The following is an 18,704-nucleotide window of genomic DNA, read 5'->3' as shown; positions in this document are numbered from 1 at the left end:
AGGAGGCAGTCTGACCCTTAGCAGAGCTTGAACACTGTGCTGGGAAATCCACTGCACAGAGCTGGCAGACAAGTCTGCTGAAGTTGCACCCACAGCCACCCCTTTTCCCAGGTACTTTGTCTCAGGGAGATGGGAGTTTTAACTATAAGCCCCTGACTGGGGCTGCTGCCTTTTTTCCCAGAGATGCCCTTCCCAGAGAGGAGGAATCTTCAGGCAGTCTGTCTACAGAGGCTTTGTTGAGCTGCGGAGGGCTCCATACAGTTGGAACTTCCCCACGGCTTTGTTTACACTGTGAGGGGAAAACCACCTACTCAAGCTTCAGTAATGGCAGACGCCCCTTTCCCCACCAAGTTCGAGAGTCCCAGGACAACTTCAGACTGCTGTGCTGGCAGCTAGAATTTCAAGCCAGTGGATCTTGTCTTGCTGGGCACCATGGGGGTGGGATACACTGAGCTAGACCACTAGGCTCTTTGGCTACAGCTCCCTTTCCAGGGGAGAGAACAGTTGTCTCACTGGCATTCCAGGCACCACTGGGGTATGAAAAAAAAACTCCTGCAGGTAGCTCGGTGTCTGCCCAAATGGCCACCTAGTTTTGTGCTTGAAACTCAGAGCCCTGGTGGCATAGGCACAGTAGGGAATCTCCTATCTGCAAGTTGCAAAGACTGTAGGAAAAGTAGTATCTGGTCTCAGGTGCTCCGTCCCTCATGGCACAGTCCCTCCAGGCTTCCTTTGGCTAGGCTAGGGAGTTACCTTACCCCTTGCAATTCTGGGTGAGGCAATACCCTACCCTGATTCAGCTCGCCCTTTGTGGGCTGCACCCACTGTCTAACCAGTCCCGGTGAGATGACCTGGGTACCTCAGTTGGAAGTGCATGAATCACTTGCCTTCTGCATTGATCTCTCTGGGAGCTGCAGACCAGAGCTGTTCCTATTTAGTGATCTTGCCAGATCTCTGCTGGGAGACCCCTTGAAAGGAGAAGACATTTTGAATTTGTCAGATGCTGTGACTTGTGAACCATTCCCTCATAATAGTCAAGGCTCAGTGGTTTCCATTGATCATGGGTCCCTCATCTGGGCTCTTACTTCAATGGCCAGTCCTCTGAGCCTGGCTGCAATTTCTTTTGGAGTCACATCTTGGATAACCACGTTTATAGCTTTCAACATAGCACAGTTACTTTGAACCACTTCTGTACCTATATAGAAAAATATGAAATATGGTAGACCCTCTATAGCTCTCTAGTCAATATCCTCAGCCCATATATAAAATCCTAGATCCCCTTAGGCATCAAATGGATTGCAGGGACCACCTTCAGTATCTAAGGCCCATTATCTTAATCTACTATTCTATGAATTAGAAGCCACTGGCTGCAGAGGCACACTGATCATAAAGGGAAGAACAAGGCTCCCTGTGGAATCTCTTTGTCTGCATTACTGAAAAGCAGACTACTTGGGAATTAACTTAGTCTCAAGGCCAGGCTACACCCAGTGTGGAGGGGGAAAATTCCCCTGCTCCTTTGCTCCCAAGACCTTCAATTCTAAGCTGTGGTTCACACTCTACAGAACTTTACTCCATGGAGCTTTGTTTAATTGCATATTCCAGCCTGGCCACCTTCTTTTCTCAGTCACACTTGCTCATTCTCCAGCTGGTTTTTTCTGGGAATACTTCCTGAAAAATTACTTTCATAAAAAAAATTTGTCTGAGGTACATACCCTGTCAGAAGGAGGAGGGTAGAAAGTAAAGACTCTTGCTTTCTCCATTTGTTCTTTTCTCTGTCTTCCCCACCTTCCTTCCTGCATTAAAAGGACTGTCTACTCTCCTCTACTGTATAGCAAGGGCTCTTATCAAAAAGGGTGGGACACTAGCCAGGTGCCTGTCCTTCTAGCTAGTCAGGAAGCTGAGGCAAGAGGATCACTTGGGCCTGAGAGTTGGAGTGAGCTATGATGATGCCCCTGCACTCCAGCCCAGGTGACAGAGTGAGATCTCATCTCTTAAAAAAAAGGGGGAAGTGGGGCACTAAGCCTCGCTCACTATTTTCAAAAATCAATCAATATAATACCCATATTAACAGGCTCAAGAAGAAAAAAATCACATAATTATATCAATTTATGCAGAAAAAGTGTTGGAAAAATTCAACATGCATTCATGCAAAAAAAAAACTCTCAGAAAAAATATGAATAGAAGACAACTTTCTCAATATGATAAAAAAAAGAAACATATACAGAAACCTACATTAATTTTTTTTTTTTTTTTTTGAGACGGAGTTTCACTCTTGTTACCCAGGCTGGAATGCAATGGCGCAATCTTGGCTCACCGCAACCTCTGCCTCCTGGGTTCAGGCAATTCTCCTGCCTCAGCCTCCTGAGTAGCGGGGACTACAGGCGCGTGCCACCATGCCCAGCTAATTTTTTTTGTATTTTTAGTAGAGACAGGGTTTCACCTTGTTGACCAGGATGGTCTTGATCTCTTGACCTCGTGATCCACCCGCCTCAGCCTCCCAAAGTGCTGAGATTATAGGAGTGAGCCACCACGCACGGCCTACATTTAATATTTTACTTAGTGGTTAAGGCTAAAAACTTTCCCCCTAAGATGAGGAGAAAAATCAAGAATGTTCATTCTTACCACTCATATTTAACATAGTGCTGGAAGTCTTGGCTAACACAGTAAGACAGGAAAATAAAACAAATGGCAGATAGATTGAAGTGGAATAAATAAAACTGCCTCCATTTGTCAATGTCATGATGATCTATGTAGACAATTCCAAAGGCTCTACAAAATAAAAACCACAAAGCTCTAGATTTCATGACTTCAGCAAAAGCACAGGATACAAGCTCAACATACAAAACAGTATTTCTATATAGTAGCAACAGACACATAGAAAACCAAAATTAAACATATAATACCATTTACTATTTCTCAGACAAAATTAAATATTTGAGTGTAAATCTAACAAAACATATGTAGGATTTGTATGCTAAAAATGATAAAAATCCTGATGAAATAAATAAAAAATCTAAATAAATGGCCATTTCATAGAATGGAAGATTAAGGACAGTAAATCTATCAATTCTCCCTAAATTTACATAAAGGATTAATATAGGTCCTATCAAAATTCCAATAAAATTTTTAGTAACTATATATAAGAAAATTGTAAACTATATAGGGAAAGGCAAAGAAACTAAAATAGTTAAAACAATTCTAAAAATGAAGACAATTTCAAGACTTATTATATAGCTACAGTAATCAAGACTGTAGTACTGGCAGAGGAATCAACACCAATGTTGATGGAACAGAATAGAGAATCCAGTAATACTGTGGCCAACAGATTTTTGACAAAGGTACAATTCAACGGAGGGAGGATAGATAGTTTTTTAACAAATGATGGTGGAAAAAGTGAGTATCCATAGACAAAAGAATTAACCTCAACCTAAACATGACATCTTAAAAAAATTATCTCAAAGTGGGTTATAGATTTCAGTGTAAAACACTTTTGGCAATATAGAAAATCTGCAGAACCTAGGGCTTGCTGAAGAGTTCTCGGGCATGACACCAACAGCATGATCCACCAAAAATAGATTAATTGGACTCCATCAAAATTAAAAACTGGTATTTTCTGAAAGAACTTAAGGTGATGAAAAGACAAGCTGAGAGAACATATTTGCAAACCATATATATCTGACAAAGGACTTAGATCTAGAATGTATAAAGATCTTTCAGAATTCAACACTAAAAAATAAAATCTATTAGAAAATTGGAAAAGACATGAAAAGACGTTTAACTGACTATGACAAACAGATGGTAAATAAGCACACAAAAGGATGTTTAACATCATTAGCCATTGGAGATGTGCAAATTGAAACCACAATGAGTATTACCTTATACCTATGAGGACAGCAAAATTATAGTGACAATACTAAATGATGGCCATGATACAGAGAACCTCTATCACACATGCCTTGCTGGTAGGAGTGTAAAATGGTATAGCCACTTTGAAAAACAATTTGGTAATTTCCTAAGAACTAAACATGAGACTACCACGTGACCAGCAATGACATTTGTGGACATTTTTCCCAGTAAAATAAACACTGTGTTTACACGGAAACCTGTACAAGTGCTTTGGAAGGCAAAGGCAGGAGGATCCCATGGGGCCAGAAGTTTGAGGCTAGCCTGGGCAACATAGAGGGACCCTGCCTCTTAAAGAGAAAAATCTGTCACAATTATTCATAGAAGATTTATATGTAATAACAGAAAACTGGAAACAACCAAAATACTCCTCAATAGATGAATGACTAAATAAACTATACCATGGAATAGCACTGAGCAATAAAAGGACTCAAACTATTGATGCTTACAACTTGGATGGATCCCAGGGGCATTTTGCTGAGTCGGAAAAGTCAATCTCTAAAAGTCACATGCTATGTAATTCCATTTATAGAACATTCTCAAAATGACATAATTACAAAGATAGAGAACAGATTAGTGGTTGTCAGGGGTTAGAGATGATTAGGGAGTGGTATGAGTGAGTATAGAGGAGAAGCATGAGGATGATCTTTGAGGTGGAACAGCTCTGTATCTTTATTGTGGTAGTTTTTGCACAAATATATGCATATGATGAATGACATAAAAACATATGTATATACATAGTACCAATTGTACTATAATTATGTAAGATAACTAGATGAAGAGTACCCAGGATCTCTCTACATTATCTTTGCAACTTCTGGTGAATCTATAATTATTTCAAAATAAAAAGTAAGAAAAAAGTATTAGGTACTGTATAAGTTTGTACTCATGCTGCTATAAAGAAATATCCAAGACTGGGTAATTTATAAAGAAAAGAGGTTTAATTGACTCAGTTCTGCATGGCTGGGAAGGCCTCAGGAAACTTACAGTCATGGCAGAAGGTGAAGGGGAAGAAAGGCACTTCCTTCACAGGCCAGCAAGATGGAGTGAGTGCAAGCAGGGGAAATGCGAGATGATCATAGAACCATCAGATCTCATGAGACTTACTCACTATCAGGAGAATAGCACGGGGGAAACTGCCCCCATGTTCCAATTACCTCCCACTGGGTTGTAGGAACTACAATTCAAAATGAGATTTGGGTGCAGGACACAAAATTATCAGGTGCTAATTTTAGGTATCAGAATTATCTGAGACAGTTGTCAAAACATACAAATTTCCAAACCCATTCTAAACTCACTGATACATAATGTATTTTTGCTCTTTAAAAATTCTGAATTCTAGTAAATTACACATAACATAAAGTTTACCACTTTAACATTTTAAAGTGTATAGTTCAGTAGTGTTAAGTACATTAGTATTGTGAATAAGTTCTGGAGATAGGTTGTCAACATATCTCCAGAACTCTTATCATCTTCCAAAACTAAAATATATACCCATTAAGCAATAACTCCCCACTCCCTCAGCTTCTTCCTTCTTCTCCTCTGGGAATCTTCTTAGACTCATATATACTAGGAACTTGGCAGGTTCTGTGTTTAGATAACAAGGAAGCTGATCATAATGATCATCTGAACTAAGGATAGCAGTTTCCACTACCCAGGCTGTATGTATCACTGTGTACTCCCCTTTTCCATTTAATTCTCACAGTACTTTAATAGTTGACAGTTATATCTACTCCATGAATCAGGAAACAGATTCAGAGAGGTTAAGAGACTAGCTCAATTCACACAGCTCAGGTTCAAACTCAGACCTGCTGGGCTCCCAGAATCTGCTGTACCACAAGCCATCCTTCTGTTGCAGGTTCTCCATGACCCTTGCTTCAAGCTTAACCTTAGGTGTCTTTTCCTTGTGGTTTCAGAAGCAGAGACCCAGAGGGTAACAACTCTTCCAAAACATCACAATTTTGGAGCTCTACCTTGGTTTATGAACATCTAAGATTTCTTCTAGCTTGAATTTTAATGTACTGAAAGTATAGTTTCTAGTTAACACTAGAGTTAGCATCACAACAGAAAAATGGAAAGGGACTTTCCTTTCCCATCTTTGCAAGCTTGTCTGGGCTATAGTCCCGCTGAAACAGGACCAAGGAAGAGATAGGTGAACAGAGGAAGATTTACTGACCTACAGCAAAAAAAAAAAAAAAAAAGAAAGAAAAGAAAAGAAAAGAAAAAGAAAAAAAGTCAGATATGTAGGCAAAATGTTTCCATTTTTTCTTCTGAAATATTTTGCACCTTGACGTACAGAGTAATTTCAAAAGATTCCTTGTTCACATAAGTTGAGTAACACATCATCTGAATAAGAAAATTTCAAAACTATTTTTTCAAGCATTGATGTATTTTTTAAAGAGAAAAACCAAGCACACTGCCCTTAAAAACAAAAGTTACAGATTACACATCCACTAGGGTAGCTCTTTAAACTTATTTTTAAACCTTTGAAATTTTGAAGGCAGTGCAGGAGATGGTTTGGGGGGTAATGTAGTGGGATTCTTTCCCTCAGAGAACATCTGAGAACATTTTCTCTAACAATAAAGGACAAAGTACATGCAGTTGTGTAGTCGCAAATGCTCCACCAGTGTGTGAGTGGAGAAAGAGATCGCCGGTGGGAAAAAAATTAAATTTTGCTATCTCCCACTTAAGCCATTTCCCCGGTGTTCGCTGGAGAACGGTATCGTGGTTTCTGAGTCTGGAAAGAGACAATTCTTGCGCAGGGTCAGGAAACATTCCGTGTGGGAGATACTATCTCAAATGAGTGTAAAAAGAACACATGTACATTATATGGGCTTGCAAACTCGGAGGGTAGGTCTCCTATTCTCCTATTATCCCTTTATTGTACCCCCCACACCCCCTTCACTCAATGGCAGAGAAATCCCAAAAGTGCCGGGGGTTTGACATTCTGCAGAGCTCGACTAAGAGCCCGGAGCGGGTAGGGATGCAGCTGCTCGCCAGCAAAAGCTGATGCGGACCCCAAGCAGCAGTGGCAGGGGACGACTTAAAGGCGATTCCTAAGTTTTGGAGAACCTTAGTAAAAATCAAAAGATACTGGAACAAACAGCCCCAACGTGAGTATATTTGTTGTAAGAGCAGCAGTTACAGAGTGCCTGGAGAAAGAGACAAAGCAGGAAGATGGGCTTGGAGAGGGAAGAACCTCAGAACCCAGCAGGGTACTTTAGCCAGACGCGTCTCCAACTTTAGCGCGCCTCAATCTCCAGGAGATCTACTTAAAACGGAAATTCCGATTCCCTTGGTCGGGCGTGGAGTCTGAGATTCTGCATTTCTAACAAGCTCCCAGGTTACAGCTGCCTCTGGTCCAAGGACAAACCTTTGAGGGCCAAGGGGTTTGTTGAATGGGGTGAAGAAATTTAGGGCTAGAGAGGAAAGGTGCTTTCTGAAGAAAACGATAAGCTGGGGGGTACCAGCGGCCTCAGAAGGGGCAACAACAGAAGCAAACTGGATGAGCAGGAATAGGGTTAGAAACGGGCCAGAGGAAGAACTGCGGTCTCCAGGGTCACTTTATTAGGAGCAAAGTCTTAGGAAAAGGGAGGAAGGAGGCGCTCGCACTCTGGCTTTGGAAGAAAACATTGCAAGGGATGGGCTGGGGATTCTCTGGAAAAGGCCGCAGACGCGCACCTGGATAAGGTAGGCAGCTCGATCCGCAGGCTGCACCGGGACGGAGGGGGCGGAGGGGAGGGGAGAGCCAAGAGGGGCCCCGGGCTGTCCAGCCCCTTACCTGCGCTCGCCCTGGTCGGTGTAGACGCTGAAGAAGAGTCCCTCCTTGAGGTCTTCAAACACCACGCCCGAGAAGCTGAGCTGCAGCTCGTAGCTGCTACCAGGTTGCAGGGACTCACCGAGCTCCAGCACCATGTATTCAGTGTCCAGAGCGAACCACACCTTGTCCACTGGTACGCGGCCCACGGTGGTGTTCCCAGTGCCCGGGGACAGGGGGCCCCGCACCTCGGCGCCCTCGCAGTCCTGGAAGAGGCTGTGCAGCAACAGTCGAACAGTGGCCATGGTGCAGCGCACCGTGATGTTCACGCGGCCATAGAAAAGCAAAGACCTCGCCGGAAGCTCGTCGGGCCTCAGCAGCGGCCACAGCTCCAGGTCGTAGTGCAGCGGCAAGAGCCAGGGCGGCAGGCGTAGGTGGTCCCAGGGCCCCGGGGGTCGCTCATCTCTCGGGGTGGTGGTCACCGCTAGCTCGCCTGCACTGCTGGGTGTCGGGGTCGGGGTCGGCTTCTGCCTGCGGGGAGGAGAACACTCGGCTTCCGAGTCCCCGAGTCCAGGCAGCGCCGACGGTGGGACGCGCGCGCAGTGGCCGTAAAAGGCGGCGAGTATGGTCAGAGCCAGCAGGAGGGCGGCTACCAGCCCCGCCAGCAGCAGGGCCACCGCACGGCTCACGTAGAAACCTGAGCTGGAAGGGGGTCCCATGACAGGGACCGGGTTCGGCGCGAGGTGGGAGTTCAGAGACGGCGGCGGCAAGGGTATTCAGTACTGGGACCCCTGCCCTCCTCTCTTGTATAGTGCCTCTTCCTCTTGGAAGAGCCTGGAAGGACTGGAGAGCAGCAGACAGCGGTTGGGACCGTGGCTTCCCCCTCCCAGCTAATCAGACACAGGTCCCAGCCTACCCACCCCGCCCCAGGCTAGCGCCAGTGAAGAGGCGGACCTGGCACACCCAGGCGCGTACCCCTTGGGGTTCGAAGAGAAAGAGCCCACGGAAGATGCCTCCAGAGTCGGCGCGGGGAGGAGTAGGTCAGACGAAACTCGAATCTGGACACCTTAAACGTGGATATTTGGAAGAGGGATGTGCCTCGGTAGAGTTTCAGATGTTATCGGAAAGCGGACAGGTACGGAGCACGTCTATCTTGACGCCAGCGATGAGCTACCAGCAACACACCTGCTCCACCGCCAGCCAGGGATTCGGTAAGGGCTTGAGAACCAGGATATTTGGGAATTTAGCACTTCGTGTGCTAGGGGATAGTAAGGGCTTGAGAACCAGGATATTTGGTCTTTTGGAAACGACCCTGCAGGGGGTCGGCCGCGCCGTCAGAACAAATTTCTGGAGCCAAATGTGTGGCCTTAATTTAGCTTCCTAAATAAAGCAGGGAGGCATGTGGCCCAGGCAGCGAATGCGAAGATGGAAACAAGGTCTGGAGTCCGGGGTTTTTCCGGAACTTAGGAAGCCAGGTTGGAGGAAGAGGCGACTAAGTGCTAGGGAGCCTGGCGTCTGTGTCTCCTGGGTGAATCGGGGTTGTGGGGCAGAGTCGGGTTAGGACCGCATTACCACAGGAAGGGGCCGGGCGGGATGGTTTTTCTTAGCTCTGCAACCGTCGGGAGTTGGGGTTTCCCTTCCTGAAGCTGGGGGAGAGGGGACACTTGCTTTCAAAACCGGCTCTAGTCAAGCAAAGAGAATTAAACAACCCGGCGGCCAGTTTTTCTACTCAGAAATTCCTGGGCTGGAACTGGTTTTCCCGGAGGTACCCTAGTCTCTGAGGTTTTCACATGTTTGACATGGCATCTGTTTGCTATTTAGCTGGTGCCCCTGGTCAAATTCTTGGCCTTTGTGCTGGGTCTGGAGTCTGCACTCACACACGCTGGTGAATTGGGAATGAGATTGCAACCATCCGGAGGCACTAGGGACGGAAGGGAAGGTAGTTAGATCCCGCTGCAGGCTGAAGATTTTAGAGTGCCCATCTTGAGATTCCTCTGTGTGTGTGTGTGTGTGTGTGTGTGTGTGTGTGTATGTGTGTGTGTGCGCGCGCGCTCTTTACAGCGAAAATATAATAATTTTTCCATAGCAGGTATAAAACGGTGTTCACTTTACTACTGCTATGACTGTATCCCACTTCCAATGAGGAAACCCTTTCACCTGGGTTAGAGACGGAGTAGACTACTGTGATTCTCCTGGGAAATGCGTGCTTTCTTGTTCCTTGAACTGAAATGAATCACATTAACACCACCGCCATCACTCTTTGGAATAAGACAGGGAAGTGGAAGGAGATTTAATATTAAGCTCACACAGATAGTTGTGCTGTAATCTGTGGACCAGTCCACATTAAGACCATATGATTTAATTTTTTGGATTTGCTTTCTTCAGAAATGGAAGGATTATATTTAACAACAATTATGACCACATGCATCGCTTTCAGAAGATCATAGATAGAGCAGAGAGAGAAGCTCCTTCTATTTTTGCATACCTACTACAAGTTCTGCTGCCAGAATGGTGAGCTACTGTGCTAGCGGTGGCATCTCAGTTTAGGTCACGTTCAGATTGGGATTGTGACAGCTGTGGTGCTAATTAACTAATTACTGGACTTAACAACCCCTGGACAATTTCTTGAAGGATTTTAAAGAATTCCAGACACTCAAGGAAAGGTAAAAAAGAAAGGAAGTCAGTAACAGGATTATTTCAAACATATTAAAGATATTCCTCCTCTCAGTTAAGTACCTATATGGACACTAGTATTAAATTCCATTTTTCAAATATCATTAAAGAAATAGAGATTGGCTTCCACACAAAAAGTTTCAAAGTAATAAAGTCACACCAAATGATTCAACAATTTAAGTATCTTATTAAAGGGAAAATATTACTAGTAAATTGTTAATGTCACTCCAAAGAAGTTACAAGACAACATACTGGCTGCATCAAGATTACAGTAACAATAAAGAACTGGAAAAGTATTACATGAAATATTTGACATCTCAATGAAAAAGTGGTTCTGGAATATAGACCAGTTGCTAAGAAAACATTTTCTAGAGCTGCTCTGAAAATTACTCACTTAGAGCAATGGTTCTTAACTGGGCACAATTTTTGTGCTCCTGCCACCACTGGCACCTCATTTGACAATGTTTGAAGATATTTTTGTTTGTCACAACTCAGGGGAGGAAGTGCTACCAGTATTTAGTGGGTAGAGGCAGGCTGTTCTCTGACAATGTGCTGGACAGCCCACCACAACAAAGAAGTATCCTGCCCAAAATGTCATTTGTGCTGCTGTTCAGAAGTCCTGAACTAAAATAATATAATACAATATATATAATAATAATATAATCCAAGCCTTTTCCATGTTACCTAGGCAAAACTTCAGCTTCCTATCTTGTGCTGCTATTTACTTTTGTTGTTTAGGTTTATGCTTTGACATGTCTATTATTTTTCCATCTTTATTTTTTGGTACTTATTTGAAACCATGTATATTTTATTATATCTCTTAGACAACACGACTTAATTTTTCTTTTCTTTTTGTTTAATTTGAACTTTTAATTTTTTGAGTGTGTAATATGAGTTTCAAAAATCAAAACAATATGAATTTTTTACCTTTTAATTATTATATTGTTCCATAAGTTATGGGAGTACAGATGACATTTGGTTACATGAGTAAGTTCTTTAGTGGTGATTTGTGAGATCCTGGTGTACCCACCACCCAAGTAGTATACACTGCACCATATTTGTTGTCTTTTATCCCTCACTCCCTTCCACTCTTCCCCCCAAGTTCCCAGAGACCATTGTATCATTCTCATGCCTTTGTATCTTCATAGCTTAGCTCCCACATATCAATGAGAACATACACAATTTGGTGTTCCATTCCTGAGTTACTTCACTTTGAATAATAGTCTCCAATCTCATCCAGGTCATTGCCAATGCTGTTAGTTCATTCCTTTTTATGGCTGAGTAGTATTCCATCATATATACACACCACAGTTTCTTTATCCACTTGTTGATTGATGGGCATTTGGGTTGGTTCCATGGTTTTTCAATTGTGAATTGTGCTGCTATAAACATGCGTGTGCAAATATCTTCAATGTGAAAATGTATATGTTAAGATATCTTGCTTCCATCACTTCAATAGTTAATCATTTTTAATAGTTTTTTTGTGTGTGTAATCTTCCAGTGCTTCCTCATGCAAATCAAGCAAATACAATTATATGACCTTGTATTTCTCTCCTGTTTTACAAGAAAAACAGTATACTATATCACAGTTCCTCACCTACATTTTCATTTTACAACATATCCTGGATATCTTTTTCTATCAGTCCACAGATACATTCCACATACTTTTCTGCAGCTGCATAGTATTATATTGTATAGATATAGCATTGCAAAGATTTTCCCAGTTTGGTTATTTGAAATGATTCACCAGACTCCACAGAGTATATTCATATAGGCATTTATTTAAAGGCAAAGGATATGATATAGCAAGAGAAAGAGAGTACAGGCAAGCATAGGAAGTCAGGGAGACATCCAATGTGCAAAGAGCCCTTATTTCCACAAATGGCCATGCTGTGTTATCAGCTTGAGCTACCATTGTCTGTGAGAAGAATTTTTTCTAGAAAGACCTTAAAGCGTAATGGCCCAATGGATTTTTCTTGCCCACTGCGCAGATAGAGCTGATGTATCAATACAGGAGAATTGCTGTAGAGAAAGAGTTTAATTCACAGAGAGCCAGCTAAATGGAAAACCAGAGTTTTATTACTCAAATCAGTCTCCATGAACATTTGGAGACCACAGCTTTTAAGGAGAATTTGGTGGGTAGGGACCAGGGAGTAGGGAGTACTGATTGGTCAGATCAAAGATGAAATCATAGGGGCTTAAGTTAGCTTCTTCTGACTGCCTTTTTTCCTGGGTGGGATCACAAAACTGGTTGGGCCAAATTGCCAGTCTGGGTGGCATCAGCTGGTACATCAGAACTCAGGGTCTGAAAAATATCTCAAGCACCAATTTTAGGTTTTACAATAGTGATGTTATGCCTGGGAGCAACTGGGGAGGTTTGGAATCTTATGGCCTCTAGTTGCATGACTCCCTAAACCATAATTTCTTGTATTATGGCTAATGTATTAGTCTTACAAAGACAGTGTGGTCCCTAGGCAAGAAGAAGATTTGTTTAGTGAAGGGATTATTATTATCTTTGTTTCAAAGTTAGCATTAAACTTAAGTTTCTCTCAAAGTTAGTTTGGCCTATGCCCAGGAATGAACAAGGGCAGATTAGATGTCAGAAGCAAGATGCAGCTGGTCAGGTCAGATCTCTTTCACTGTCATAATTTTCCCACTGTTATAATTTTTGCAAAGGCAGTATCAAAAGGTGAAATTATTAGTTCTTTAAATAATCAAGCCAAGTTTTTCAAACCCATAAGTTCAGTTGCAAATAATCAATTAAAAAATAAACAACCTAGGAGGCTCTGGGGAGAATTTCAGACTTTAATCACCACATCAAAAATTGGCAGCTACTGAAAAGAGCAGAAAGGTGTCTGAGCCCCTTCAAAGCCTCACAGAATTGTCATTATTTGAATTATCTGATAATTTCCTGGAAGACCCCATTTATAAAGCTGTCTTTATTTAATATACTCAGAGTTCACATAGCGTGAACAGCCTTTTCTCAGGCTCATTGGTTGAAAACAAGAGGCAATTGTTTAGCATTGCAACTACCTGAGATAGACAAACAATTGGGGCAAAAATAAGCTCATTAAAAAGCTTATAAAGAAAAGCTCAGGAATGAGATATCTGTAGGGGGCTTTAAAAAGCTCCGAAGTATTTCTGAAAATCTATAAAGCCTTATACATGTATAGAACTATACATATGACCAGGACTATATATGTGCTTAGGAAATATCTGAAAAGTTCCTAAGCTCTCACTTCTAGCTAATCCTGAAGCACTGCTTGAGCTGGATATGAAGGCTAAGGCAGAGTTGTCAATTGCCTGCTGACTGTTGATGGGATGCCTCAGCACACAAACAGAGCCCCCTTCTCAAAGACTGGGAGATGACTTACTCATCCTAGGCATTTAAGAAAATCTCTGTTTAATTATTAGTTGACTACTAAGTAAACCGAGCAAGGACATCAGTGGCCACCACAACAAACCCTGGAGAGAGAAGACAGTCTGATTTTCAGAGTTGTCACATTATTTAAGATATCATGTTTCCAACAAAGAAATTATGAGACATGCAAAGAAGCAAGAAAGTATGCCCATAAACAGGAAAAAAGCAGTCAATAAATGTCCTTAAAGAATGTCAGACACTGGGCAAAGACTAGATAAAGGCTTTAAATGAGCTTTTAAAATATGTTAAAAGAACTAAAGGAAACCATGTCTAAAGAACAAAAGGTAAGTATAAGAATAATATCTCATTATTACTATATTCTCTCATGGAAATACCAATAAAGAGAAATAAATTATTTAAGAAAAACCAATAGAAAGTCTGGAGTTGAAAGTACAATAATTGAAATAAAAAATTCACTAAATGGGCCCAACAGTAGGTTTTATCAGGAAGAAGAAAGAATCAATGAAATTGAAAATAGGTCATATGAAATTATTCAGTCAGAGGCACAGAAAGAAAAAAATGAAGAATCATAAATAGAGCCTAAGGGAACTGTGAGACACCATCGAGCAGACCAACACACACAGTGTGGAAGTTCCAGAAGTAGAAGAGAAAGAGAAGGGGATCGAGAGGTTATTTGAAGAAATAATGGCCACAAATTTCCCAAATTTGGTGCAAGTTATGAATCTACAAATCCAAAAAGCTAAACAAAATTCAGGTGGGATAAAAATCAAAGGCCCATACCAAAACACATTATAATCAAATGATAGATGCTAAATACAAAGAGAGAATCTTGAAAGCAGCAAAAGAGAAATGACTTGTCACATACAAAGAATTCTCCATAAGACAATCAGCTAATTTCTCCAAAACCTTGGAGATTAGAAAGCAGTGGGTTAATATATTCAAGTGAAAGAAAAGTGCTATTCCTGGAAATTCTATATAGAGCAAAATTATTCTTCAAAATGAAGGAAAAATTAAGACATTCCCAAGTAAACAAAAACTGAGAAAGTTTGTTACCACTAGACCTGAACTGCAGGAAATACTAACAGGAGTTTTTTCAGATAAAACAAAAATACAGTAGGCAGTAACTCAAAGCCATTTGAAGATATAAAGATCTTTGGTAAAGATAAATATTTGGGCAATTATACAAGTTAACATTTTTATAATTTTGGTTTGTAACTCCACTTTTGATTTTTTATGTGATTTAAAAAAGAAATGCATAAAAACAATTATTAATATATGTTATGGGACACACAGAACATAAAGATATGATTTGTGACATCAATAACCAAAGCAGAGAACAGAACTCTATAGAAACAAGAGGCTTTATATGCTATTGAAGTTAAGTTAGTATAAATTCACATTAGGTTATTATAACATTAAGATAGTAAACATAATCCCTATGGCAATCACAAGAAAATATTTATAGAATATTCACATAAAGATCAACTGAACACAAAAGAAGGCAGTAATAGGTGAAAAGAGGAATAGTAACAAAAAACTATAAGGGATACATATGGAAACAAAAGCAAAATGGCTGAAGTAGATCTTTCCTTATATCTAATTACTTTAAATGTAAATGCATTAAATTCTCCAGTGGCAGAATAGATGTTTTTAAACATCTAAAGATCTATAATATAGTTCTATAAGTAGATCTAACTATATATGCTGTCTACAACACTTCAGATCCAAATATACAGGTTGAAAGTAAAAGAAGGAAAAAAGATATTTCATGCAAATAGTAACCAAAAGAGAGCTAAGGCAAGTAGACTAATATCAAATAAAATAGACCTCAAATAAAAAGATATAAGAGACAAGGATATTACATATTAATAAAAGGTTCAATACAAGATATAATAATTATAAGCATTTACACACCTATATACCATACTCTTAAAACATGAAGCAAAAATTGACAGTATTTAGAAGACAAATAGTTCTACAATAATAGTTGGACAATTCAGAAACCCACTTTCAATAATGAATAGATTAACTAGACATGCTAAGAAAATAGAGAACTTGAGCAACACAATAAATCTACTAGGCCTAAAAGACATATACATAACACTCTACCCAACAATAGCGGAATATACATTCTTCTTAAGTGAACATGAGACTTCTTCATGGATAGACATATGTTAGGCCAGAAAACAAGTCTTAATATATTTTAAATGATATCTATCATACAAAACATCATCTCCAACAACAACAGAATGAAGTCAGAAATCAGTAACAGTAGGAAAACTGTAGAATTCATAAATACGTGGAATTAAACAGCATACTTTTAAACAACCAGTGGGTCAAAAGAGAAATCACAAGGACAATTAGAAAATACTTAGGGTTGAATGAAAACAAAAACACAACATACCAAAACTTATGGGATACAGTGAAAGCAGGGGCTGGTAGGGCCATCCAATCAGAGATCTCTGAGGCTGAATTGAGACATGCATGGGCCTCAGTCTCATTTTCTCCTTTTTGAGGTATTTGGAGCTCCTCAACCTACATGACAGACTTAACCAGAGTACCTGTAACATTTGCACCTAAGGGAGCATCCTAGGGTTCCATGGCTGGGCTCAAATGGCTAGGTCCTGGTTCCAGAAGAGTAGCTTGGTAAGCTGATCACTCCTGAAAACCCATGTAGTATTTCCTTTGTGAGCTCACACAAGATTTGGCTACCAGAATGGTGCTATGTGATCATTCTGGGTAACTCTCAAATATGTTGTACACAGGATGAGTTCAGGGCCCTGGAGTACCTGTTGTCCACTATTATCCCTTGGACTTGAGCCATGTATCTGGATCCATGTGTTGGCTCTTGCTTATCCATGTTGTGACAGCAAGATCATCTGCAGTCTGCGATACCTGAAGGCAGCAAGATCATTTGCCCTATTCCCTTCACAGGCTCCATACTACATATTAGGCCGCCCCTGGGAGTAGCTGCACCTCTTTCTTCATAAGCACTTTTCAGACTGTGGCTCTGCAGTGCCAATGGGCCCTCTCAGCTGATGTTCTCTCTTGCCTCTTATCGATGTGGTGACATCATGCTCTCCCAGCTTGGTCTTAAGGTATGTTGGATAAGTGAGAGACATTTCTTGCCCCAATGGAAAAACTCCTTTTATCTCTCACCTGGGTGGCAGTGTGTGGAAGGCAAGAGTGTGGTCAACATGCAAAAATATCACATTCTAGGAATGCCAGGATTGTGGTCTAAAGAGTTTAAAGAAGACGTAAGATTGGAAGATGTGTTGTTTTGTTTTACACCATACAAATGTGAAGAGTAAATTTAACACAATCAAAACAAATGATCATTTATATTTTTGTGCATTCTGTGACTAAAACCTGCATATGTAGGCATTGTCAATGAAGTATAATAAGAACTTTTGTGTGACTCATTAGAAGCCAATATTTATAGGCAGCACAATGAATGATGTGGTGTCAGGAGCAATAATCAGCACTAACTAAATGGAGTTAGGGAACTGAAGAGGAAAGAGGCCCATATTTTAAAAAATACAAACAGATCTGAAGAGCCTTAGCATTGTGAGTAATAACAGCATTGCTACCTTTTTCTCCCAGGAGGCAGTATGAAAGAGCCAAAAATGTTGCAGATGACAATAAAGAATGTGAACTGATGATTCCTGTACCTACCTGGACAGGATGGTGCTTGAACACTAAGAAGAATCTTCGTATGCACTGAATCAAAAAGAAACCAAGATGTGTCTCTTTTCTACTCATCATTCTATCCCTTCATTGAAAAATCACCATACCTTACATGAGCCCATGAATTCATATTACGTTTTAAAGATCAAACTGGTAGTCTTAGACAAGGCCCTGCAAAATTAATTGCCAAGTACCCATCACACCCTACGGATGGCCTCATTGGGTAGGATACTTATTAGTGGTACTCAGGAAATAATATGCTCTCTGTGCTGCCCATTGGATAATTTGTTTTGACCTTAGACTCAAAGCTGGAATTAATTCTCTCCAACAAAAAAATGAAGAGGAATGTGAAACACCCTACTTCTCAGCAGAAAGAGAAAACAAAGGAGGAAGAAGATGAGGGATAGAGAGAGGAGGAGACACATGGAAGAGAAGCCTGCTCGGCTGCAGACATGTAAAAGAGATCATCCCTAAGGTGGGAAGTTACTGGAAGCTGGTATTATATTTAACTAAGAATATTAGTGACAGCAAATTCTTGTAAGTAGAAGAACACACTATATTTAAAAATATCTGCAGTATGTGGTTAGGGACACAGAGATTCAGCATTTTCTGTAACTGGTAACCAAGAGCTTTTGGAGAATGATATGTGCATCCACTCTAGAGCAGACTTACATGTGACAGATGACAATGTGAGAGACCCCATATAAGGATGGCTGAAAATGAACCATGTGACATAAGGATAAATCCATATTATCAGTGCACCAGGCACCATTCTTACTGAGGCAATGTTTTCTTTTGTACAGATCTTTTGTATCTCTAACTCACTGTAATTTTTCAAATAATTATTGACAGATTATTTACTCACATTTGCTGCTGTATTGTGTCCATTTTTTCTCTGAGCTTGGAGGTTTGCATTTATTCAAAGCAAGCAGGTGCATCCTTAGGGTAGCCTTATCTACTTTGAGTTCTAATGCTTTACTAGGTACCTTTTCTTACTGCTTTTTGTCAGATCAAATAAAAAGGTCCCTCTGGTTGTTTTCTGCCTTTTTCTTAAGCCTCAGCCCATTTTTGACTTTGATTTTCTAGGCAGTCTTAAAGATTCATGCCAGTCTATTGTATTTATCCTAGACTCTGCTCCTTTCTTTTTTAAATTCATGCCTGTAAAACTTGTCCCCTCAAGGACTCCCTGGGTAACTACCCTAGTTTCTCAATGTTCTTTCCCTTGCTCTTACTAATTGGAATTGTGGCTTGTACCAGGTCCTTCTTGTCAATTAGACTGCTTGCTCAGTTTCTTTGATCCTTACT

The 18,704-nt window shown here is 40.8% G+C and overlaps 1 protein-coding gene across 1 annotated transcript in view; it reads right to left on the bottom strand.

Moving 5' to 3' along the window:
- LVRN (laeverin) overlaps window positions 1–8,376 on the bottom strand; it is a 69,424-nt gene extending 61,048 nt beyond the window's left edge. The window contains exon 1 of the mRNA XM_012448750.2: window positions 7,682–8,376. Within this exon, the coding sequence (XP_012304173.1) occupies window positions 7,682–8,376 (695 nt within the window). The remainder of the gene's footprint in view (window positions 1–7,681) is intronic.
- Between the last annotated feature and the right edge of the window lie 10,328 nt (window positions 8,377–18,704).

The sequence above is a fragment of the Aotus nancymaae genome, unplaced genomic scaffold (assembly GCF_030222135.1).
Source record: "Aotus nancymaae isolate 86718 unplaced genomic scaffold, 86718_ANA_hifiasm-v0.15.2.pri h1tg000064l_0, whole genome shotgun sequence".
In the NCBI taxonomy this organism is placed as follows: domain Eukaryota; kingdom Metazoa; phylum Chordata; class Mammalia; order Primates; family Aotidae; genus Aotus; species Aotus nancymaae.
This window is presented reverse-complemented; position numbering and strand designations above follow the sequence as displayed.